Source organism: Rhipicephalus microplus, chromosome 1 (genome assembly GCF_043290135.1).
Source record: "Rhipicephalus microplus isolate Deutch F79 chromosome 1, USDA_Rmic, whole genome shotgun sequence".
NCBI lineage: Eukaryota > Metazoa > Arthropoda > Arachnida > Ixodida > Ixodidae > Rhipicephalus > Rhipicephalus microplus.
In genome coordinates, this window is record NC_134700.1 from 294,477,558 (window position 1) to 294,502,978 (window position 25,421).

At 39.7% G+C, this 25,421-nt stretch overlaps 1 protein-coding gene across 4 annotated transcripts; it reads left to right on the forward strand.

The window, feature by feature from the left end:
- Positions 1 to 3,008: 3,008 nt before the first annotated feature.
- On the forward strand, positions 3,009 to 25,421 carry LOC119160148 (katanin p60 ATPase-containing subunit A-like 2). 4 transcript variants are annotated; one of them, XM_075865216.1, is made up of 17 exons: positions 3,009 to 3,147; positions 3,631 to 3,688; positions 3,752 to 3,822; positions 3,902 to 4,062; positions 4,152 to 4,191; positions 5,158 to 5,293; positions 5,639 to 5,695; positions 7,722 to 7,817; positions 12,064 to 12,162; positions 12,789 to 12,852; positions 13,385 to 13,503; positions 13,653 to 13,747; positions 13,928 to 14,035; positions 14,437 to 14,617; positions 16,029 to 16,131; positions 16,917 to 17,045; positions 25,289 to 25,421. In XM_075865216.1, the coding sequence occupies exons 2-17, from the start codon at positions 3,635 to 3,637 to the stop codon at positions 25,291 to 25,293; spliced, it is 1,518 nt and encodes a 505-aa protein (XP_075721331.1). In that variant the 5' UTR covers positions 3,009 to 3,147; positions 3,631 to 3,634; the 3' UTR covers positions 25,294 to 25,421. The 4 variants fall into 4 exon arrangements, with proteins under 4 accessions (XP_075721331.1, XP_037268753.2, XP_075721332.1 ...); XM_037412856.2 differs by lacking the exon at positions 25,289 to 25,421 and having other exon boundaries at positions 16,917 to 17,212; XM_075865217.1 differs by lacking the exon at positions 25,289 to 25,421 and having other exon boundaries at positions 5,215 to 5,293; positions 16,917 to 17,212.

Genomic DNA, 25,421 nt, shown 5'->3' on the forward strand with positions numbered 1-25,421 from the left:
CGCTCTTCTCTGCTGAATCGGTGCACGATGCCTATGCGACGTTGACATTACCCGCGAGTAAAGAGCATTCTGCCTTTCACAGGGATGCTCGCCCTGGGTGACTCTCTTCACGCTTTCGCAATAAATCACGCCTTTGCTGTGTTGTTTGAACATGGTTACCTTGTGTACAGCCTGCTACGTACTGCTGTAGCGTGACTGAACTACTTATCTACATCTTTGTCTTCTGCATACCACAAAAAAGAGAGAAAGAAATATCGTAGAAAGCCCGCACATCTGTGTGATTCGTTCAATACCACCATTCGCACCGTATATGCATGTGTTTTTTTTTTCTGATTCTGTTCACCATGAAATGTGGGACAGCCAATAAGTCTAGTCAGGAAAGCGTAGCGGCTGATGGCGTATCGCGCCGCACTGCGTTTACCACGTGCACGCACATGATCTTGCACCAGTAAAAATATAAAAAAAAAACTTTATATCAGAGTTCAGTAGAAAGCTTTCCTCGATAGATTAAGTGCATGAGAGTGCTACAACAAAGGCCTGACTAATAGGACGAGCATGTTTTTTTTTTTAGACAAAAAAAATGACCACTGCCTTCCGTCGGTCACTAACAATGCCACACAAACGCCGAAAACAATTTAAAAAAGATGAAATTTTTGACATTATATATAAGCCATGCCGTCTGAATCAATTTTCAACGTTTGGGCTCTTTAAAGCGTTATTAAATCTAAGCACACGGTTGCGCACGGTAACTCTGTTTTAAGTACAGCGTAAGTACCGAAGTCTCACAGTTTATCTTATAGTAATATTTTTATGTAGTAGTACCACGGCCAGATAAACACAACCAAGGCTCCTCGCATGATCGGTAAACTACAGTGCCGTAGTTGTACACCTACCAACAGCGCGCAAGTGCATAACCTAGAGCCTGGATGTTTTTTTTTTTTTTTTTTTTTACAAAAGAGTCGCTCTAAAGCGCTGCGTTGACACAGCATTTAATAGTCCTCATGTTAGGGAGGGCGCCAAGACGATTTGCGATGTGCTTGAAACAGAAAGCGGCACCCACTCTCAAATTATTCTGGTGAATGGAGGGTACGCCGACAATAAACAGCACTCTGGAAAGTTGCACTCACCGATCTTATTACAGTGCATTAGCAGTTGAGCAAAACAAAATGTTTTCGTACGTCGTTTCCGGCTAACGTAGAAACAGTTACACTGACGCAGACATGGCTGGACAAACCACACTTTGAGAACGTGCATGACGGACGCGCACATAGAAACACGACGTGGCTAGCAGACGACGCAAGGAGTAATCCACACTTCACCGTTTCAGCCAGTTGCCGCCAGGCGGCGACTCTGCTCGATCTCGCGGTTATATTAGCTTAGCATCAATTCTCACAGTACTAGGCAATCGATGTCATCTGCGGGTGTCTATATACCTAAGAAGTTGAATAAAGTTTAACATTAAGTTTTCACGTTAATGTTACATCCAAAAACTAGTTGTAAAACGCGCCTTCTTACGGATCTGGCAGTCACAAGCAGTGGCGTAGCCAAAGGAGGTAGTGGCACACCGGGCTCGTGCCCCCCCCCCCCCCCCCTCCCTCCTCGATTTTTTTTTCTGCCATGGCACACGAAGCGCGAAATGACCATTTGCCTGCTCGGCCCCTTTTTCATATCAAAAAGATGCCCCTCCCCCCCCCCCCCCCCCCAAAAAAAAAAATGTCTGCCTAGGCCTGGTCGCAAGTGAAGAAAACATGAGTCAGGATCAGACAACACGTTCATGAAATATAAAAACTGTCAGGATTAGTTGACATGTGTCTCACATTTCACTTTCAAAAAGAAAAAGAAAGGAAATTATAATATCTGAGGTTTTACGTCCCGAAACCATGATGTGATTATGAGAGAATCAGCGGAGGGCTCCTGAAATTTTCACCATATGGTCTTTATTAACATGCGCTGACATTGCACAGTGCATGGGCCTCTTCCATTCAGCCTTCATCGAAATGTGACCACCGCGGCCGGAATGAAACCCCCGACCTTTATGTCAGGAGAAAGAAAGAAAGAAAGAAAGAAAGAAAGAAAGAAAGAAAGAAAGAAAGAAAGAAAGAAAGAAAGAAAGAAAGAAAGAAAGAAAGCGCGCATGCACTACGAAGAGCACACCGCTTCGGATAACTTGAAATTCCCGCCACAAGCATCGCATAAAGCCGAGTTAATTTTTTTCTTATGTTACTTTGTCTTTTGATGCCACATTAACTTTTTTTTCTTAAGTTTTCACACATTCTTTGTAATTCAAAGAATATGAACTGTATAACTACAAGCACTTCGGGAGCATGTAGAAGGGCGTGATTAGCTCTGCCATCTATGTAACGTTGTCTAAACTGCCATGACCTACTACACTCCTGACCTGCCCAGAGAGCACCTCTTCCAGCGCCCACGTTCTAGTTCATACCTTCTGCCGCTAGGGCCGTCACCTACGAGCGGCGTGGCGCTAGGCAGCACCTGTTCGCTGACGTCACCTTCACTCTTTGTAGTCAAATTTTAACCAACAAAGCACTCGTAGTGCGAATTTATGATCCACAATTTAGAAATATCCAGAAATAATAATACTAAAAGACATTCAGAATTTTTTTTGCAATAAAATGCACGCGACAACGCATAGGCTGTCCAAAATCATGTAAATCCACGGGTTTCCACGTTTGTCAACCAGTGTGCTATAAATTCTTAAGCGCACTGAACAGCTTACTTGACCAGCAATGTATGGGAAGAAATAGTCACATATATGCCGACAGTTCACCACAGAAAGCAGGCATTCTTATACCAGCGCCTACAAAACAACCGTAAAGAAGCAGACGAACAGGTTATAGGTAGCGCCACCTACGGCGAGCGATTGAACGAGAGCGGGGACACGCGCTCCCATAGGAACCCCGCTATCTGAACAGGTCAGGAGTGTAGTAGGTCATGTAAACTGCAAGCACGCGACGACTGCAACTGATGGGCTTTCGGGGCATTTGGTCAAAAATAATCCTGCGCGTTCGGCTGCACCTTGTTTGTCATGGCGTTGATGCGCAGCGATCAGCTGTGCTGTAGCGTAAGCGCCACGGTGACGGTGGGCCGCTGATCATCTGAGACGAGCTCCTCATCAGCTGCTAACAGGTGCGAAGTTCTGTCGTCAAAATCCATACGTACAGCGTCGCGGTCACTTCTCAACTCAGGTGTGCGCGTTGTGTTCTGTGGCTTCGCCACTCGACACCTGGCTATGGTCAGCGCTGTCAAAGGCGTTCGTGTGGGCGATAATACTGCGCACACGCTCTCGCGATCAATCGTTCTATTTATAATTCTGTGGACGAGCGCAGATGACCGGCTCGTCTGTCTCTCACGCACTGCAATAACGGCTTCGGTCCGGTTTAGGAGCTTACAAAAATGAGCAAGAAAACGGCGCAGGTCGGCACGTCAGCCACTTTCGCGAATCGGTCGCTCGAAAGGGCCTCAGTCCTGCCGTGACCACTTAACGAAGGCATGCCGCTTGCTTCGCTTAGTTCTATTATGGAGCATAGGACGGTGAAGTTTTCTTACACCATGAGGTTTGTGGCGGAAACTGCAAAGTTCGTTCGTGCTGATATCTCGTTTTTTTTGCAGAAAGATGGCAGAGTCAAAAACAGCAAAATCGTTCGTGGACGGTCACATCGCCGACACTGTAAGTACTGAATCGATTCTTTTGCGGGTGTGGCTGTAATGAATTTGTGTCATAAATGCGCAGGAAGAACAGAAATCGGCCGTCCGAAAGCGCAACCTTCTAATACTGATCCTACACTACCTTCAACACGAAGGGTGAGGAGCTCTGCTTCAACTATTTGCCTCAACTTGACCAGCAATTTATAACTGCCTTGCTTTTTTTTTTGTCTCTAAGGCTCATGACAACTGCAGAAAGTCTCAAGACTGAATCAACACTGAAACTTGACCAATACGTACTCTGTGATAATGTTGATCTGGAGCTAATACTTCAAGAGTACGAAACATTCCAGTTTGTCAAGTTCAGGAAACAGCCACATATCACTCGTAAGCTGGAAGGTGTGTTGCGTGCTGCTTTCTTGTTTCCCATGGATAGTTTTGTGCATTCGAGACACGAAATCTTCCTAATTTGCACATTTCTCATGCAGAGAGTGGCACGCAGAAGCAGTCAAAGTCATCACGTGGGCAGTGAGTTATTTTTGCATTGTTTTCACCGTTTTTTGAGGTCAGCGTCTCCCATTTTTTTATTCATTACGCTTTTGAGGCACACACTCCTGCACTCAGTTTTATTAACATTCACTACCAAGGACTCTTGTTGATGTGCATCTAATCACCATGGTGTTTATTGATGGGGATAATGAAACAATTTTTATTCCTCATCTTTTTTTTTATTTACACTTAATCAGTAGTGTAAGCAACAGTCTGGTTGCTATCATTAGGATTCACATGTCATGATTTGCAGACAATAAAACAGAACAAAATCAAGTACGTAAGAAGAATCAGTTGTAGCAGGCCTTGTCTGCATTGAATATATGAGCTGAAAGACAGCATAATGCACTCTGAGCTGAAGAATCGACTGAACATTATCTTGTGCAGTGTTCAGTGCTACAGTCCCTTGCGTTGCGCTAAATTGTGGTTGTCATTTATCTCAGTGTCCACTTCAAAAAATTACTTTATCCACAACCAAGCGACTACCTTATTTTAATTACTGTACAGCTCACTGCACACTAAAATTCAGGTCGCCAAGTGTCACTGACAAACAGCTTGCATATAAACTTTGAGCATAGAGAAAGCTGGTTCAAATTAATATTGAAAGGTAAAAGTCATGCTGCCGCTCAAAAAGTAAACATCCCTTTATGGAAAGTTTCTCAGCGTGCACACTCTAGAAAAGAATGTGAAGAAAGAAAGCAAACAATCAAGACTTTTTTATCATGTCCTTGTCTGTTGTGTGTGTGCTGCAAAACTTTCCATAATGAATTCATACCAACTGAACAATTTTTCAGTACTTTTACATCTCGGTGCTGGCCCATCTGTCGAGTAGGCTTTCACTCGGAAAGGAACCTGATCACAGTTTGAATCTGTGTGGACTAGCTTTACCGGCTTTACAATTGTAAATTCCTGATCACTGTGCTGCTCTTCCTTGTGATTTTTCAGTTCTACTCAGGGACAGTCAACTCAAACATCAAACAATGGGAGTGGGTCTTTTTGCAGCACATTTCGGATACGGGGCCTTCATCGTGCAAGTAGTGACGAGAAGCACAAATCTGACTCGCAGCTCTCTAAAGGGAAGGTAATAACCGTGCTCTCTTCAGATTTATTTGCGTACGAACCTACAGCTGAATGCTAAAACCTGTTGCCTTAGTTGCTTCAGTCTCAAACATGCTATTCATTTCACTGCACACCTGCTAAATGGTCATGGTTCTGCTTAAGCTGTTTTGTACTTTATCGTTGTCCTGTTTGAATAAAAATAAAGAAAAACATTTCTCTTAAACTAGGTTTCTACAGAAACATTGTAAATTTTATGGGTGGTTTCTTCAAACTCGCGACAGAACCTGTGATGTGTTCCTTATTTTCTTTGGTATTTATTTTTCAACCGATTTATTGTGTGGTTTATTTTTTCACAATTTTTACACAGCTAGAAAACACCTTTCGACCGGAAAACATCACCATTGACAGGCGCCTGGGAATACAGGTTAGTGACCTATTGCCAACAGGTTTGAATTAAAGGATTGGATTAATCAACCAGCACTTCTATCACACTTATTTTTCATAGTTATTATTTTGTGGAGGAGGTGCCAGCAGAATCAAGTAAGATCTAGTACCCAGCGGGTAGAAATTTACTGAGCCCTCCACTTTGGCATGCCTCATAATCATATGATGGCACACAGAACCCCAGACAAAATTATTATTTGGGAGCGATGGAATGGGTTTGGACTAAAGCAGTTTTTTGTTCATTAGGAGTAGAAAGAAAACCCACCCATGCCTGTTTTACTTCAATACCCAATACCGTGGGACAAGCGCTCAAGTGTACAATGTCATTTATAATTAAATTATGTAGGCTTGTGCAAATAGGGAATACGATTAATATGAAAAACCTGAGGTGAGGCCTGAGGGAACCTAAGATTCAAAGGGAATTCAAAGTGAATAGTAATTTTGGATGAATAATTTTCAAACGAATTGGAATAGTATGTTTATAACATATGATAAAAAAAAATGGCCATATTTTTCATGACCTAACAAACCTGTACAGAACTTTTCAAAATTTGAAAGAATACCTGTGCAAATTTCATTCTTTTTGATTCGAACGAAGTGGAAACAACTTTTAATTGTAGCAGGATTTCGGTAAACACTAGTGATAGCCTCTAAAATATGTTACGTTTTAAAATTTACCATACTTAAAGCATATAAGCCGGTATAGCAAGCTTTTAAACTTAAAAAATAAAATGATGAATCGCTGTGAGAGTGTGTTCATTTGACCTTGTAGTGGAGCTTCGCGGCAGCACGGATATCCCCTGGATAGATGTTTTCTCGGCATAGCACTTCTCTGCAGTGAAACCATTTTTAGAGGAGTTACATGCAGATTAACATACACCTATCCGTATATTTTGAATGCTTCAAAATTTTTGACAATTTAAATTCTAATACAATAATATTTGTGTGAATATTTGAAGCATATGAATATTTGCACTAGCCTAAACTTATGGTTTAGCGCCTGCCATAGTAGCTTCATAGCTGTGGCATTACACTGCCGAGTCTGAGATTGCAGCTAATGTTTGATTCCAGACACGGACATTAGATGGAGGCAAAATGCAGAATATTCTTTTTACAAAATAAATATAGGTGATAATAAAGGGTACTTACTAATCGAGTCAAGATTTTTGTTTGATTCCCAGTACCATAGTAAGCTTGTCAGGCCAGTAAAGATGGCCTAATTTATAATGCTGTTTAAAGTATAGGTTTCAGTAACTTGCCAAGCTGTATCCTGTTTGCATAAATTAAAAAAAAATGACTGAGGATGTCCAGGCTTCAACAAACTCTTTAAGAGCTAAGCAACACAAAAGCACTTGTGCTGCCTGCTATGTTATCGATGGTCTGTTATGGTATTTGAGCATGAATTGCCATATGGGAAATTCAAGGTGTGACACTTCATAATATAGTATTTTTTGGCAAAGTAGATGACATTGTATGGACAGATAAATTCTGTCCATACGATAAAAAAAAATGGCAGCTTGAAAATTGTGTTATCTCTTTCCCTTCCAAGAAAGAGGATAGTCTTATGAGATTTTGTAACAAAATGATCAACAAAACTTGTTCCACATGAAATAAATCATGATTATACTCATCATAACTGTGTTTCTTGACACCAGATAGCCGCGCTTGTCCATGTTGACTCTCAGTTTTCATTTTGTTGCTATCTTTTATTGTACTGTCATGTGATGAAGTCATCTTTAGCTTTGTTTCTTATGCCATTAGTAAAATAAAGAAACCCCATTTAATTAATGTAGCTATATCATTTTATTCTGAAAAAAGTTCTGCAAATTCAGGGGGGGAAATGTTTGGAAAGTTTGGCACAATTCTGTTCTTTTTTTCACAGATGGGAAATGGTTAGATAGCATTAACTAGGTCAGTTTTATACAGGTATTGTGGTGCTGTGCAGTAAGCTTTTTGTCAGTCATGCTTTGTAAAATGGCCATAAACGCGATGCTTTGCTTACGCAGATCTGTACACCAGGTGTACCGCAGCTAAAGTTGCCTCAAGCTATGGGTGCCACTTTGGGAAGCGAATGGTTTAACTTGGTTGACATCATTTCAAAGGTGAGGAAAAAATAAGGTTGTGTGGGAACTCGAACGTTCCTACACAATAACATATAACATATAGCTTAATCACATATAACATATATATAATAACATATAGCTCAATCAAGCTTGGCATGGGCATCACCAGGGCTGCCAACTTGAGGGAAATTTCCTGCATTAAGGTAATATTTAGGTCTGTGAGGGAAAAAAAAAAGTAATTCTGCCATTTCTTGAAAAAGCTTGGATGTTCTTCCTCATCTCATTTTCAAAATTGTTTTTTTTTTTTATTTTCAAGGCAACCTCTCGCACTTAAGGAGGCAGACTGGTACTAGACGTTTTTTGTTTATTTCTCCAGTGATCTTGATCAAACTGCACAGAATTGTGCAGTCTTTTCTGCTGATTTCAAATATTTAATTAGTTTTCCTGTAACTCATCTTGTTCCTGAGATTACTTAAGTTCACCCCCTGTTGTTTAAGGCTGCCATAGAAATAAAAGTGCTTAACTAAAAGTGATATTTAAGATATGCCAATATAGACTAATGACTATAGATTGAAAGTATGTAAGAGTCTTGTTTTTGGGTCTTTCTAGAATATTTTACAGCAAAATGAACTATTTATTTTCAAAAGCAGTTGTAATTGTATTACAATTTTGATGAATAATTAATTAAAAAGGCTTGTGCTCTAAATTCTGCCCCCATATTTGCATTCTACACACATACAGGCTCACATTGCAAAAAGAATTATTGTTGTTCCTGCCCTACCTGTAGAGATATTGAGGCCTCAAAATTGAACAGTCGTAAATTTACTTTTTTGAGAAAAATGAAGAAAACTGAGAACACACAGCTTCTTAAAAAAGCAACATTCATGGTGTGCATGTTTTGCAATCCTCATAAAGGTGCTCAGAAATTCATAGCAGAGCTTCTAACATAGGTCCCGGCAAATTAGAAAGAGGCCTCAAAGTCGGTTCCCCATTTTTTTGCAGGTTCTGCATGTTAACAGCACCAAGAATCTGGACAGTTAGAATGACATTACAAAAAAAAGTTTCCACGTCCTAGTGTGTGAAAATTAGCAGAGAGATAGAAAAATACTTGCAGAAACCAAATATGTCAATTTTAAAAAATTAATTTTTTTTGTCACTTTTTGGTCCCAAAGTCCAGTCTGCTCCCTTAAATAGATACTGTATTACATTTTTTTCTTTTTTTTTCTAATACTGTCATATATTGACCACAATCGTTTTTTTAATACCTAGAGACACTTCTGTGATCCCAATTTGTAAGTAAGCAGCTGACCGATTGTTGTATTGCACTGTGGAATGCATCCGTATATTTACATAAGTCACTATAAGCACTCGCATTTAGTGAATACCCTTCATCTCAATATTAGCCTTATTGCTCCTTGTCTCATTGGAATGTTGCAGACAAAACGGCAGCTTAGTAAAACTCCATGCTACAAGCTGCCTATGTGGAATGCATCAATGTATACGTAGGGAGCTACATTAACGTGTTGGGAGAAAAAATTTGTTCCGTAGTGTCTATCGCATGTTTGAAAACTCTAGCATATGTTGCATTTGGTGGCTGTCCTAATATATGAACAAAAGTGACGAATAAATTATTGTTCTTTCAAATAACTTTGTACCTACACATGGCCTATTTTGCATCATTAGACAAGCGGAGCACCACGTTGCTTCATATCAGTCAGCATGGATCGTCCTGGCTAGGCTGATAGTTTGATTGAGCAGCCCCTCTGTGAGTGCACACTCCGTGTTTATTACCAAAGACCCAGAAGCTGAGTGTGCTGCGAGAGTGCAAATGTTCAAACTTCAGAGCAAGGTGGTACAAGCTAGCGCCTCATATGAAGAGTAATTCATTACCGTGATTACTCATTACTTCTTTGTTTAAATAATGCACGGTTAAAATTATGGTAAACAAAATCTTGTCAGTACAAATGGTGATTAAATAACAGAAGTGCCGGTCACACAAGAAATTATGAATAATTTTAATTATTTTATATAACTGAGGGAAACTTTGGTAGAAAAAGGGAAATTTCAGCTGTCCTAGGGGAGGGAAAATTTTGTATTCACGAGGTTGGAGCCTGGGGTATTGCATGCGCTGTGATTTTATGTTATGAACATGTCAGCTACTAAGGCTTTTGGTGTCATCTTTTTCTCTACCTTTTTTTTTATGCTTTAGAATGTAGTCTAATTTGGTCTGTAGCAAGTTCAAGATGACACCCTCAGCTCTGTCTCTACCTCCCTTTTTTCGTAATTATGACTGTTTCTGTCATAATTACCGTGCATCAACTACCCTTACAGTAATTTATTTTTTAACGAATACCATGAGGGCAGGGTATGTTCAAAATTGAAGTGCGACTAGCTGCCACGGAATTCTCCTTAACTCTTTTATTACCATGCGTATTCAAATTGATCACCGGTCATCGACGCTTTGGATCGTCAGTCGGCATGTTTAACATGTTTCTCATGCACCCAGCACTTTTTAGTAGTTAGTCTAGCTACTCAACTTTCAGAATCAATTTTAATTTGGCTGTTTTGGCAAGATATTGATTTTTGACAGACCTTTGCGCAAACCAATATGCATGTGTTCTGGGGAAAATGCACTTGGCTGGCGAACTTGGAAGAAGTCCGTGCCCATCTTGGTTATGCTAGAATAACATCAAAGTTCTCTAATCAAAAGAACTTTTGCAAGTCAAATATCAAATTAAGGTGTCAGCTTCGCTATCTGATAGTGTTGAGCAGCAATAATTACCAAAAATTTATGCCAGCTATTTAATAGAGAGCTGTTGCTAAAAGTTGGGAAAAATTTATTCTACAAAAAATATTTTTGGAGATCCGCTGCATGTTTAAAGTGTGGAGGTGACCTTTTCAGTCAGTTTTAAACAGCTCTGGTATTGCTTGTATTGTTACATCAGACACAGGGCCGCGACTGGTGTCTCTAGTCGCTCCTATGGCATAGTCATCATGCGCACATGGGGGCACACCAGTGCTGCAAAAAGCACACGCCACTCAAAACTGTCTTGCAACCGCACCTGAATTGAGTGAAGACGAGCTTCGAGGATGACAGCACCATAGCTTCAAGTTTGATGGCGACGATGTTTTGCGTCAGCCTGAGACATCCTCAGCCGTTGACGGGTTTGTTTAGTTTACAGCCTCACGTTGTTTCCTCCACCTCAAGTGTGTAGCAGCTGACCTTTGCGCACAATCTTACAGCAACTCTGGTTACGTGCGAGGTCCACACGTCACTGGTGTGTGATGTGTTGGCACTGGCTGCAGAGCTTTTCTTCATGACAAGAAGGCCACCGGAGAACACCCCAGTGGCCCTTGTCTTTTACTACGAAGCAGTGCGAAACGTTTTAAAACTGCGTGCAATATTTCTTTTTATACGATGTGCAAAAATGCAAAGAGTAATGCTTGGATGCATATATTGGAACGCCAACCTATCCGGAGTGAGGTGGCTCATGAAGAGAGGTGATGCTAGACGAAATAGTCAAGTTCATTGGTCATCTGATTTATAGAGAGATTATTCACAGCACGGCTATCCATGCTATATTGAAACACCTTCAGGCTCTTATCGCAAAAAAAAACGAAAATTTACTGAGAAAAGTGTACGAGTTCACCTGTGTCACACGAAAAACCGTGCAATGCTTCACCGCATGGCACAAGCGATGAGGCAGCACCTCGGTTTCAATTTTCTTAGTCTGTTTGAGTAGAAATATTTTCTACAATATTTATTGTTTTTTATACTTTTCCTGGGTGATTTATCTTCAAAATGTATATCTTTAATTTTCCTTGTTTATAATATTTTTGCTTATATAGTGTTTTATATTGCACTGTTTACCAGCTGTCTACAAAAAATTACACACTTTTCACATTTTTATTCATTTGAAAATATCTTTGTTGCTCTACAAAATATATTTTATGGAAATTGCATTTCCTAGTGCAAAATTTGGTATGCTGCAATGCGTGCTGGAGTACTTTCCAAACTGGCAAAAACTACATTCCTGAGACATATAAAAAATATCCATTTTTGCATGGCAACGAAAGAGTTAAAAACTTGACATAAAAATTCTCTCATATCATTACAATGTACGGACTTTGTAAAACAGTATATGCACACACACAGTGCCTCAAAATTAAATTCCTCATTAAACAAAAATAATACACTGAGCAATTTACTAAAAAAGGTTGCTCAACAAAAGAAAGCAGTGACATTGTTTTGTGATGCATGTGGCTTTTTTTTTTTTTTTTGCAGGATGTCTATGTGGACAGTCCAAATGTCCACTGGAATGACATTGTTGGTCTTGAGTCAGCAAAGCGGCTTATCAAGGAAGCTTTAATTTATCCAATGAAGGTCAGTTCAGCCTGTATTTGTCATGATAGCGGAAGTAAAAACTGTATTCAGCGAAGCTTCATTAGTAGTCTATGAAAAAGTTTTCGTAGAAATATTTAAAAATATATGATTACTTGTTATTTCATTCTATTATATTACCAAACAATAGGCCTGAGACACCAATAAAGCTTGTATTGGTCTTTGGTGTTTAGTGATAGTTCTGATAAGACCATACTAGACTGTCATTACTTAAACCTGTTACACTAATAAGGAAAAATTGAAAAACATAGGAAAACTTCTTTTTCAAATAGTACATAGATAATAACAGTGCATGCATAAACTGTGCACTAGAATGACCACTTCAAGACATGGTAAACTGATTTTCTTTAACATATTGATTACTTTGTGGTTCGACAATGCTTAGAGTGAGCATGTTTCGCTCTTGTTGGGAACTCTTGTCCGCTGTTGAGTTTCCTGTTCCACACATATTGAAAAGCACTGTGGTGTGTTGTTTTACAAAGCTTGAAGTGTGAGCCGAAGGTATTGTTATTAACATTTCATGATGACCACATTTGATTACGAACTGCTGTTCACTGCAATGAGTAATTTATTCTGTGATGCATTTATTATCATTGCATGCCGCTTAGTATCCAGACATCTTTTCTGGAATAATGGGTCCATGGAAGGGACTTCTGCTCTTCGGACCACCAGGTGGATTTTTTTTTCACATGTTGGTGTATTGTGTACCCCCAATTTTTCTTTTAGAATTACTATCTTTTTACTGACAAAGATAATGAAATTTATGGTTTCAAAAGGTCGTGATCACATGTAAGATACTTTCCGCATGGCATTGGGCTGCATCAGCAGATATGCATATTATACAGTCCCATATTAAGGCTGCTTTCATGACTGCCAATGTGGATACATACCGCGGGCTTTACTTTTATTAGAAGGTGCCTGGAATCCATTGAAATTGATTTACAGCATGATGATACTACAAAAGAATGTATACAGTTTTCACAAGCTGAAACTCTGCTCACTTGAAGGCATTAAAATTTAACTTGTCAAAAGACCTGTGCAAATAGAATTTAGCTTTCATTTGAATGTTTGAGAGTTGATTTTAGTTGTCCAAGCAGAATGAGAAGAAAATTACTTCATTAAGATTATACGCGTAGTGCTCTAAGACAAAGCAAGCAGCACCTTGGTCTGATATGTTTTGTCATTAATAAATTCTCTGCTTTAGGCACCGGAAAGACACTCCTTGCAAAAGCTGTAGCAACAGAATGCAAGACTACGTTTTTCAATATCACTGCGTCAACATTGGTCAGCAAGTGGCGAGGAGAGTCTGAAAAGTTAGTCAGGGTGAGCAGTTTTTTTTTTCCTAGTACTTCCTAAATGCCCATGTTCTGAATTTTTACGTGCTTGATATCTCGATGAGCAGCGTTCCTGGTTATGTTGTTCGGACAAAAAGGATTGGTCTGCCATAACCAGAGGCACCCCTTTGCATACAGGTGCTGTTTGAACTGGCTCGACACAACTCGCCTGCGACCATATTTCTAGACGAGCTCGACGCACTGGTTGGGGCTAAAGGTGGACTTGGAAACAGGTAACCTGCCCCTGATTGTCGTGGTTTCAATGCTCAGTACCACAGGAAATGCTTAGGTACATATTCTGAAAGTACTGTTCCTCTGAGTATTGATGTGCAAATGAGATGCAGCTAGGCTGTCCTTCCATACCTGCTGCTTTGATAGTTTCTTGATCATTTTCTTTCATTTTTTTTTTTCAGCGAGAACGAGGCCAGTCGCCGCATGAAAAGTGAGCTCCTGATACAGATGGATGGCTTGAGCAACTCCAAGGATCACGTGTTTGTGTTGGCTACTTCCAATTCCCCATGGTGAGCAAGTCATCATTCATTAGAACACAAAAAAAATTTAGCAAGTGACAAGTTAGCTGCAGATTCTGAGATGCAACTAAAAATTTCTCTTTAGTGGTATGTCACGGTGGCTTAACACCAGAAGTTTAACTTTTTGTCAACCTCTCTGTAGAGTGCGTCTCGCATAATCATATGGTGGTTTTGGGACGTTAAACCCCACATATCAATCAATCAACCTCTCTGTAGAGATTTTTTCAGGTGCTTTATCAGGTCTGTCAGCTTTATGGGAATCGTCTTTTCATTTTATCTTTTAAAGTACTTAACTGTGTCTGTCTGGTGCGATTCCACAGTACAACAGATAGAGGTTTAAAACTGCACACTATCACATAAGGAATATTTCCTTTAACCGTCTCTGAGAACAGGGACCTGGACCATTCCGTTCTTCGAAGACTCGAAAAACGCATCTTGGTGCCTCTGCCCGGCAAAGAGGCCCGCACGTTTTTGTTCCACAAGTTCCTCGAAGGTGGACAGAGTGCAAAGAGCGGTGGCCGCCGAGAAAGTTGCTTCGTGGCTGCTGACATCGACTACAACCTTGTCAGCGAGGTGCGACTGTATATTTCTCTTCCTATCTCGCTCAGAAACCTATTGCCATAGTTTGTGCAGTGATGCGTATGTATGTACGTGAAGTGAAAAAATCACTACGTACTTATAAAAAAGTGCACTTAATTGTCATGGCATTTGCATCAGTGCAATGTTAAATCAAGGGTCACGTTTCACATAGTCTTTCTCATTGTTATTTTTTTTTGGCTCTTTTTCATTAGCCATGACAGCCCTATGCAACTGTTACTGCTAGTATTGGCCACTAATTATCATATATAATGAGACAAGATGAACGATGAATAATATAGCTTTTGCAATAAATAGCCCCAGGATGGCAGATGTATTCTTATATGCTAGAAGTGGAGCAAATACTTTTGTCAGTCGCCTTATTACTGCCAATTTGTGTTCGAAATTACACAAGTACATAAAGAATCCACATGTTGTCTAAACATGATGAGTGAATTGGGTGCGATACAACCAGAGCAGATATAAAGAAGGGACGCGAATACCAGCTCGAGTCTCACCACTAACTTTATTGGCCCAGAAAGACATATTTTAAAGTACAACCTATAACTACATGAACACACGCCGATGACATCAAACAGAGAATAAAAATCAGAAGATTAAAGATGAACTAAACAGAACTGTATCAGGTGAGAAAGCTAATTAAGAAAGAAATTTCTCTGTCATGCAGGGCAGTAGAAGGCATGCTTACACAACTAGGGCCTTTTCCATGGACGTAAAAAGCTTCCATAATTTCTCTGGTGGCCTGATCCGCATGCGTGAAAATATACACAAGGTTCGCAAATATTGCCTCTGTTGCCCTGCACGATAGAGAAATTTTTTCTTGAATAGTTTTATCACTTGGTACAGTTCTGTTTAGCCCACCTTTAATCTTGTCATTTTTATTCTCTGTTTGATGTCATTGGCATGTGTTCATGTAGTTATAGGTTGTACTTTATTATGTCTTTCTCTGCTAACAAAGTTAGTTGTGAGACTGGGGCTGGTGTTTGTGTCCTTAATTTACTTCTGCCCTGGTTGTGTCGTGCTCAATCCACTCAACATGTTTACCAGCATCCAACTCGCCCAATTGTCAGTTCTGCACATGTAGCCTTTCTGATGGCCGAACCTCTGTCAACTTTGTGGTTGTCACTGTTTTACATTGACACAACATCATGTTCAATGGCAGCAAAACTTTGTACAACACTGAGTGACATCAGCAGTCCTCGAGGGTTGAGAAAAACGAATTTCCGGTTGCAAAGTTTGAAATCACTGTTGAAAAAAAGATCATTGAAACCCAGTCAGTAGTATTTATGCTACTCTCTGTGATGCTCTGATCATGGGAATGAATGATAAAAACCGACAACTAAATAAGCTAATTATTCAATTTCTTTGTGCCTTTACCCTTTGACAGGCATCTGAAGGCTATTCAGGATCAGACATCAAGATAGCCTGCAAAGAAGCAGTGATGAAGTCCCTCCGCCAAGCATTGGAAGCTGCTGAATGCTGTGATAATGGTAAACACCTGAGCTCTCGCAGTACCACTGGTTGTGCTCATTTGTCTTAACACATTATGGCATTGAGATTTGAGATGGTACAGCCTAAGTTGAGCATTCCTTCAGTGAAGTGATAAAATGTCTTTGTTGTTATAAATTCTGCTGAACTCTTCTTTTTTTTACACCAGTACTTACTATTGTGATAATTTAGTCTATAATGGCAGGAATAAGAGGCAACCTTTTTTGTTTTGTAATAGTTACTTGGTGGCAGCTGAAGAATATTTTTTTCTTTTTTTTAATATAAAGTTATTCTGAGTGAGTAGGGCACCATTTAAAAAAAATGCAGCACATTACTTTCATACTTGGTGAGTCTAGAGAATCTTGAACAAGTACATATTAGGTGTTCACTCACAGAAAGAGTGTATTTCTGAAACTTTTAGCTTACTGACAAAGTTGTCTCGATGTAGACCCCAAAGACATATAGTACTTGTAAGTGTATGGATAACATGCCAAAGAAACAGTATTATAAGGGATGTTGGGTCTAAAAAATATTTTAGTTCTATATTTGCCGTTCTTTTCGCTTCTTTGTCTTCTGCTCGTGGCTCAGAGTTGATGTCATAACCACGTGTGGGTTTAGAATGTCAACTGTATGTGGCTGTGTTCTACTGCTGTTATTTCTAATAATCTAGGAGTTAGGATTGTGGGTCTCGTGATCAGGAAAGATACCAGACCATCAATATAAAATGAGTGAGTATATGATATACTTAAAACTCGTGTACACAAACGTGCATTGTTATTGACTGCAGAAGCAGATGGAACTGACCGCATCATCCCGGAGCCAGTGTCAACAGAGGACATTTTGGATGCCATCAAGCAGACCAAGCCCACTGGCAAAGCACTGGCAGCAAAGTTTGAAACCTGGCACCAAGAGTATGGTTCGTCGCTCTCGTAATGTGCTCTCATGTCGCAAAGGCTGCATAGCCCACAGCAGGCAACTCGGCTTACGGCTAACAACTGCTACAGCCAGCAGAGTGTTAAATTATCAGATAATACTTCTTTGTACTAAAATACTAATTACAGGACTATCTTGTGTGGTGGCTCAGACAGTATGCGAATGATGCATTATAGTAGTATGTGGGTTCTCCTAATTCTCATCTTTCTGGCTTTGGAAGGCTTTGTTGGCTTTGCAAATTTATCACTTTCATCACAAAATCATGTTATAAGTGTAAAAATTTGAAATGATTGTGGATCTTTGCAGATGCAAAACTTTTATTGACTGGAAACAATTATTATAAGGCATAATGAATAATTCCATGAGAATATCAAGTTGCATTCTTTAAGATTAGGGAACTCCATGTACAAGCATAATTATTTGGTAGCACTACCATTGCCAGTTTTATACCTTCTAATAATTTTAATAAGAAACTCTGCTGCTGTAGCCCCGTTAAAGAAAAAATGTACTATACATATATGTTGTACCAACAAAAAGAAAAGTATGGTTGCTTGGCACACATAAACTGTGAAGTACATTCTTATGGTCATAATAAGGATATGTGCGAGCTACGCAACAAAATGTGAAGTGTGTCACACACAACGGCGTTCAAGTTTGGGTAATGGCACGAAATGCCTTCATTGTATACCTTTTTGGTACTAGCCATGTAGTCAGGTGTTCTGTAGCTTCGACATTGCGCAGCTCTAACTTGTCATAATGTGATTTTTTTCGTCCATTGAGATGAGTTGTACTCGGGTATACGGTCAATTTTTATGAAAGCAAACACGCGAGCATGTGGGCTGCACCTTCCAGCAACTGCTTGCAGCGTGTTCAAGCGGGAGCAACTTCAGCCTCTTTTCACAATGTGCGATCAAAACGACCAGTCACTGATGCATTCGTGATATGGCACGATTGCAACCCCTGCACCTTCAAGGCGAAAGTAATCACATTGAAGGGGCAGGGGGTCCCAATCGTGCCATATCACGAATGAGTCAGTGACTGGTCGTTTTGATCGCACATTGTGAAAAGAGGCTGAAGTTGCTCCCGCTTAACAAGCAGTCGCTGGAAGGTGCAGGCCACATGCTCACGTGTTCGCTTTCATAAAAATTGACAGTGTACATCTGTAGTTATCCCATCACTGGTTGTCAAAGTTGAGTCGCTGCTGTGCCCGAGTTTCTAGCTGATTACATTTTGGTCTTTAATGATGAGCTCTGTCTACTACTGGTATGTTTAGGAATCTGAGATGCTTGGAATTTATGGCCTTTGAAATGCATTTATGAAGTGCATTTAGGTACTATGCACTATAAATCCTCACTAGGCCAAAGGTTCGATCATCACACTTTTACTAAGGGTAGCAAAAAGTAAAATTTCCAATGTCATTTCCGTGCATACATTTCAGGGGAAACATAAAGCTTACATTTTAGCTTTAGATCACATAGTTGATATCAGCTGCCGGAAAAAAGAGAGAGCAAAATGTAGTACAATACTAACTCATCAGAAGCATATGCGCAAGGCCATTCACTCTTACAAAAAGCAGCTCGTTAGTAAGTGCCTATAAAAGCTTAAATTGTTTGATAAAACCTGAAGATTATTGATTGATATTTCTGTCAGCTGCCACCCCAGTCTCCTTTTCTTTTTCTTAGACTCTAGTAGGCTATGAAATTATATTACACTGAGGGCCATTAAGGTGGAGTATCTCATGAGTATGCCATATTTGCGAGTGGGTAAAATAGTACACCGCATCAATAAATATAGCAGAACATTATACTTGCACATTATTGGATGCATTTCATATTCTATGCATAGTGGACAGTTGCCTTTTCTGATTGCTGTAACATTATTGCAAACTGTTGCTATGTGTAAAAAGTTGAAGGACCAAGCATGCATGCTTGAGATACACCATAACTTGTATTAGTGATGCAAGAATTATAGGGGCCTTGTTGAGAAGGTTCATTTTAGTTTGTGTGTAACATACAAGGGATGCATAAGAATGGCACTGTATAAATAGCTCTTTTTAGCTGCAGTCCCATTCTGACAGTTGAGAAACACAAAAATGCTTCAGTACGTAAATTTAGGAGCATGTTAACGCAGCCCGGCTGATAAAAATTTATCAGGAGACGCATGCTACAGCATTCTCTCAGAACTAGTTGAACAGTTTTTGAACATTCTCACATTTTTTTATTTTTTTTTAGGCACGACTTGCACAGCCCTTAATGTCCCATTAAATTTCTTTGTTTCACCAGCTATGATAGGGCATTATTTTTGTAGTGCAAGTCAGCTGATGACACTATTAGACAGAATCTCAATGGGGCAGAGATTCTCAGACAGAATCTCATTGTCTGTTGGCTTTCATAGAGCTTGTGTATAGCCTTATTCCCCTCATTGCATCATTGTGAGGGCATCTAAGCAAGCTCTTTACCCTCTACAAAGAGTTTCTTCTCTCAAAAAAGGGCCTTAACTTCGTGCGACTTGTTTCTGTGCAAGCCATTGACAGGTGTTTTAGGTTGGAGTCTGACAGTGACAGTACAAGGTTGTCAAGAATCAACAGCATACCTATTTTAATTTGTAGCCACCTTTCAAGATTGCCAAATGCGATTACACTAGTAGGCTATCTAGCAGTTCAAGTGGTCATTTAGAAAGTTCTGCTGTGTGAAAAGATGCTCATGCAGTCCGCTCATTCTACGAAGGCTCTTTCTACCGAACAGCCATTGCAGTACTTTGAGAGAGTTGCAGTGGAAAAGAACTAAGCTGGCTCGCCGAATGTTCCAGTGCGATTATGCAAGTAGGGCTTAGCACACAAGTTAACGTTGTTCTCTGTGAGCATGTTTTCTATAATATCTAGCTGGCTGTACAAATGTTATATTCAAGTAAGTTGATGCTAAGCATGGCTACTTGGCTGCCTGTTTAAGATCCTCTCAGTGGCAAATGCATAATTCGTCAAGTAAGAACTAAGCCGATTCAGGAGCAGTTATGCGAAAAAGCTGTAGCATACTATTGTTCTTTCTCCACTTTTGTGGCATCTACAGCCAGAGTGTGTGTTATAGTGCGCCAAATGCCACCTGAACAAGATAGTTCCAAGTAAGAAAAGTACAAGCATACACGGTTTTCAGCATAGGCATAAAAAAGGCCACATTCTAATGCAGACAGTACAAATTAGTGGCGTGAAGCTTGCCTGTCAGCCAAGAACTTCTGTTGTAACTTGCAAGTGTCATTCATGAATTTCGAGCGAGGCCCATATTTCATTGCAATTATTTCTCTTGTGTTCTATTTCATTGGTACACACGGAGCCAGTTTGTCGTGAACTGCTCCATGCTTGAATTGTGTGAGGAAGGCACGATCTTGCACTGTATCAGCAGGTGGAACATGCACTATTGTGACTAGACAGGCTGTCTGATGCGTGAAATTTGCTGCTAGGTCTCGTACTTTTTCCCGAGTGACTTACAAAGGGTATTTGTTACAACTGTCTCTTCTACAGCAAGTCACATTTGGTAGCTTTATCGGAGCTTTTCAGTGGAAACATTGGCAAGCCTATACAGTTTCCTACAAAAGCAACAGAACAGTACACTGGCACTCTTGTCTGTGAAATCTGTTAGTACAGCAGTTTGGTTAACACGGGATTCAGATATGGTATTTGAATTTGCCAAAAGGTTGTCCTTTCTTCAGACAGCTTTGTTTGCTTGCAAAATGGATGTTTTAAAGATGTATTCTACTAGAAACACAAGAGTTAGAAGTTCCAGCCACGATGTATGTTTGGCTGTTGCAAGTGTGCGGTAAGCAAAAGCATAGCCTTAAAAATTGGGCGTTGCTACTCTTGTGCAACTGTCCTTGAAAAAGCTATTTCTTCAGTTAAGATTTGCTGTTGTTGTACACATGCCCAGAATTTCACTGCCTCACTGCACTTAAAAAAAAGGTATTAGTGTATGAAAAATTTGCAAAGATTAACTCTTTCCATACTGCACCAATAGGGCATCGATAGCCCTCTATTGATGGTTTGAATTGCTGTTTTTGAGAAATTCCGCAACTTCCATAGACATAGTGTGCTCTCCATTATGAAGAAGAATAATGACAGTTTTCTTTTTTTATGTAGTTTTTTTTTCCTCACATGTTCTTCATTTTTTAACACACTTCGAAGTGGCGCAGTTGTCTATCCCAGCATGCTGCTTTTTGGTCGAACTTTGGTTCTGAGAGCAGCTACGATTCAAACCAGCCCGGAAAATCAGTTAGCTTTGCTTTCTGCATAAAACAGTGCCAGTTTTCATTAGAGCACCAGCCTGCTAGGATGAACACTAATTAAAACCAAGAAATACAAGTGAGACTAAAAACCGAGCAGAAAACGTGAGTTTACACTGCAAGAAATGTGACGTTACGCAATACTTCACATCAAGGCACTGCTTTGCCACATGACACGTCCAATTATAATGCTTACACTAAGATTTTTGTTGGCAAAGGCATGTTTAAAAAAAAAATTCAATTTTACTGGGGTGGTGCCTATTAGATGGCAGTACATTTTTTATACTTCCGGTTACATTTTTTTTAGAAGACGGAAACATGTCCTCACAAACAATGTCCAATTTTGTCCTGCAATCCTGAATCTGGTAATTTAGATCACTCACATAGCATTAATCTTGTTAATGAAGCTTACATGCATAAAAATGTTCATTCTATTTTGTGTTGATGTATCATACAAAATATTAGGTGCAGTAGTTTGTTCAACAAAAAAGAAAAAGCGTAACCTAAAAATAAAACACCTGTTTTCCCCGCCGTATAAAAAGAGTTAAATGTGCCAAACACCATGGGCACGAGAATTGTACAATTCAACGTTTTACAACCACCCTTACGATAACTATTAGTTATTGTAGATGCAGAGCTCTCTCTAGTCATTGTTAAAAGGAAGTCTATCATGGAGCTAACCTCTATTGTTCCTTTAGGCTTTGGAGCCTATAGTAGAGAAAAAAAGGCTTCTTATTCTAGGTACAAGATTGAAAAATTCATCATCTAATCATCACTTTCTTTAGCAGTGTGGGTGTACTACTGCACAAGAGCCATTAAAAGAAACAATTTTTCAAGTTCCTCTGCACATGAAATTTTACATGGTCGGTAGATGTCCAGCAGTCTATTTCATAGAGGCAGTAAGACAAAGAAGGAAATTTTTTGGCATACATATAACTTCATTTTAAGTATATAACTTCTTGCTAACACAAAGTGCCAACATTTAACGTTTTCTCAGGTTGTTCAAACAAACAGTCATTGGCATAAATAAAAAACTTAGTCCTTTGGCTTAGTCTTCACTAGCTATATAATGTGAAAGGTTATGTGCCTCTTCCAAAAGCCTGCATGTGAACATGCTATACTGTGATGCAAATGTGTAACAGTAATGACATGGCTTTAACATTATGCTATTTTTTTATGTTATCAATATCATAAGCATCGAGACAGAAAGAGAACAGAGTGAATGACAGAACAAAATTTGAGTAGCCGACATCCTTGTCGACATTAAAGATGGACATGAGCAGGTCATGTATTACACAGAGTAGATAACCAATGGTCAGTAAGAACGACACTAAGGAATAGGAAGCCCTGTTTAGGATGGGAGGGAGTCAGGCGGGTTGATGAAATTAAAAAGTTCACAGGAATGGGATCGAATCAGCTCGTGCAAGTCAGTGTAAAATTGAGTTCATTGGGAGAAGCTCTCACCCTGCAGTGGACATAGAAGAAGCTGATGATGCCAATGAAAGCATAGGACACTTGTATAATGCAAAGATGTGAAGGTGCAGCTTCCAGGTAGGTAAAAGCCAAACTTTTCAGGCCTTCTATCACCTGCTGCATCTACAGAAAAGATGTCAAACTGGTCAAGAGAGAGCGAAAAAAAAAAACATAGTGTAACAGTTTTTTTTATCTCAGCTGCTTGCTGAAGCGCTGTTCTTTAGGATCAGAGCTGTTAGCCTTGAATGCTCACAGTTACATTTTTACGATGCAATTTATTGTTTGCTTTGTGCTCCCAATCTTTGTAAGTGTTCGCAATAGCTGTTGGAGCATGAGAGCAGTACTATGAGTGCATCATTCATAAAACAGCAGATCATAACTGTAGAATCTGCATTCGTTTGAAAGCACATAATTGTCACAGTGCCTGTGTTTGTGAAAGCTATTTTTGTGCCAAGGTTGAGCTATGTGCTCATTACTGTTCAACAGCTCAGTTCACCTACTGCCTAAATACAAGGGCAACATACTTCATGACCACATAAAAAGTCACTAATGTAGGCAGAACACATGCACAAACACTCATCCACTAAGTCTTATTTACACTTGTGTTTTTACGGGTTACTTATCAACCCACCCAACTACTGATCTTGCACTACGTGAAAAACACCTCGCATGTGCATGGCAATCAAGAAGCTGATTGGAGCTCATACAGTAACAGTATCAGCTCCAGTTGTGTAGCTGCTTTGTCCATGCTGATTTCAGGCAGGTGTGAATAATGACTCCTTTTGTTACTGCATGAGCAATTGCACATGCCTGAAAAAAAGCTTAAAACACAGAAACTAACAAAGACGGTGGCATTTAAAGTGCATTGTATACACATTGTCACTTTAGCTTAGGATTTTGCTACAACCATGGATTGCATGCAAAAGATGTCAGAAGTACAGAGCAACAAAAGCATATCTGTGTGATGTTGCTTGATCACATCTGTTTAAGCATTCAGGTGGCCGTTGGTGAACCTTAAATGGTTAGCTGTTCCCCATAATGGCAAAAAAAAGCAAGATATCTCTTCAATGAATAGTCACCATAAATCTGTTCATGCTGACAAACATAACAGTAGTTAAGTGAGCAAGATTACACATATGAAGTCTGTATAATAAATGAGGTACACACAACATTTCAGTAGATTTTGTCCCTGTACGTGAATTGGCACACAATAATCTACCCATGGAGTTCACTGCAGTGAAATATATAGAAAATTGAGAATCACTTTTCCTGCTTTTTGATTTCTCTTATCCTGGAGATTTGAGTATACTTGAATTAAGAGTAAAAAGGACACGGCTTCTCAATAAAGATGTAGTGCACGATTTTCCCCTGTTCCCTGCTATCAGATACTTTACAAAGTTTATCAGGAACAGGTCAAACAAAGGAAGGCATTTTTGATCTCACTAGAGACTAGCTGTGATCACAAAACCTGATGCATTACAGCTATGTTGGACTGCATTGACTGGTACACTATTTCACAAGCAAAGCTCGAAAAGAACCTTGCAAGCTAGTTGGGTTGAGTGAAATAAGGGGGCAACATGCCGTTTGGACGTTTCATATGCCATGTAAGGGTGACTGCTCAAGAAGAGAACAGCGTTTTCATTCTATATTTATATATATTCTATCAGTCGATATCAGGCTCAGTAGCCTTAAAACAAAATGGCACGTGTTGTTGATGGTAAATTCTGATAGATTATTTGTAATAATTAGGTGTGCACAATTTTGAAAGATATGTATGTGCACCCCGCCCGATTTTCTAAAAAAAAATGGGGAAGCTACAGTTGGCACATTCTAATCGTCTGTCACATTCTAATCGTCTGTCACACTCGGCTGCCTTTGTCAGACATGAACCTCAGAGCACACAAGTGTGCGGAAGGTTAAAAAAAGGAGCAATTAGCTGGAAATTCCTATTAGATGGAAATTTCTAGTAAAGTAGCACTGTTGGCACCACTTATTTTGGCATAACATTACTGAACTTTACATTCTTTATTAGAAGCAGGAAATTAGAAGCAAAAAGCAGTTGCACTGTGGGGGCAACTATCTTTAATCTTCTAAGTATTTCTTCTACTATAATGTTCTAAAAATAATTTATTAGTATCAATGAGATTAAGCATGTCTTTATACTGTAGTGAAGTGTTAGTGTTGCCCTTGCAACACTAACAGTGTTGCAAAAGCAAAGGATGTTCGATGATACTTTTATACAGCAGTGGCGCCAGGACTATTTAGTGATGGGCACCGACGACAAGCAAGCTCTTTCGAGGGAGTGGGGAGGGGGCTTTTTTTCTAGCACCTTCCTAGATATTATACAAAGCAAGAAAGGCCATTCTAAGTCGTAAAGAAAAAGTTTAGGCAATTCTATGAACATACTGCCGCATGAATTCGCGTGGTTTTCGTGTGGAAGAGGACGAAGAGGTTGGGTTGGAGCAGTTTTTCTTTTTGTCCTAGCTTGACGAGCAGTTCTGCGGAAGGTTTCCTTGAGTGAGACAAGATTGGTGACAAGATTGGTGGAGCTGCTGGGTACGACAACTGACGACGCACCCCATGCACAAGAGCCCATCCAGGAGCCGGAACACAAGCC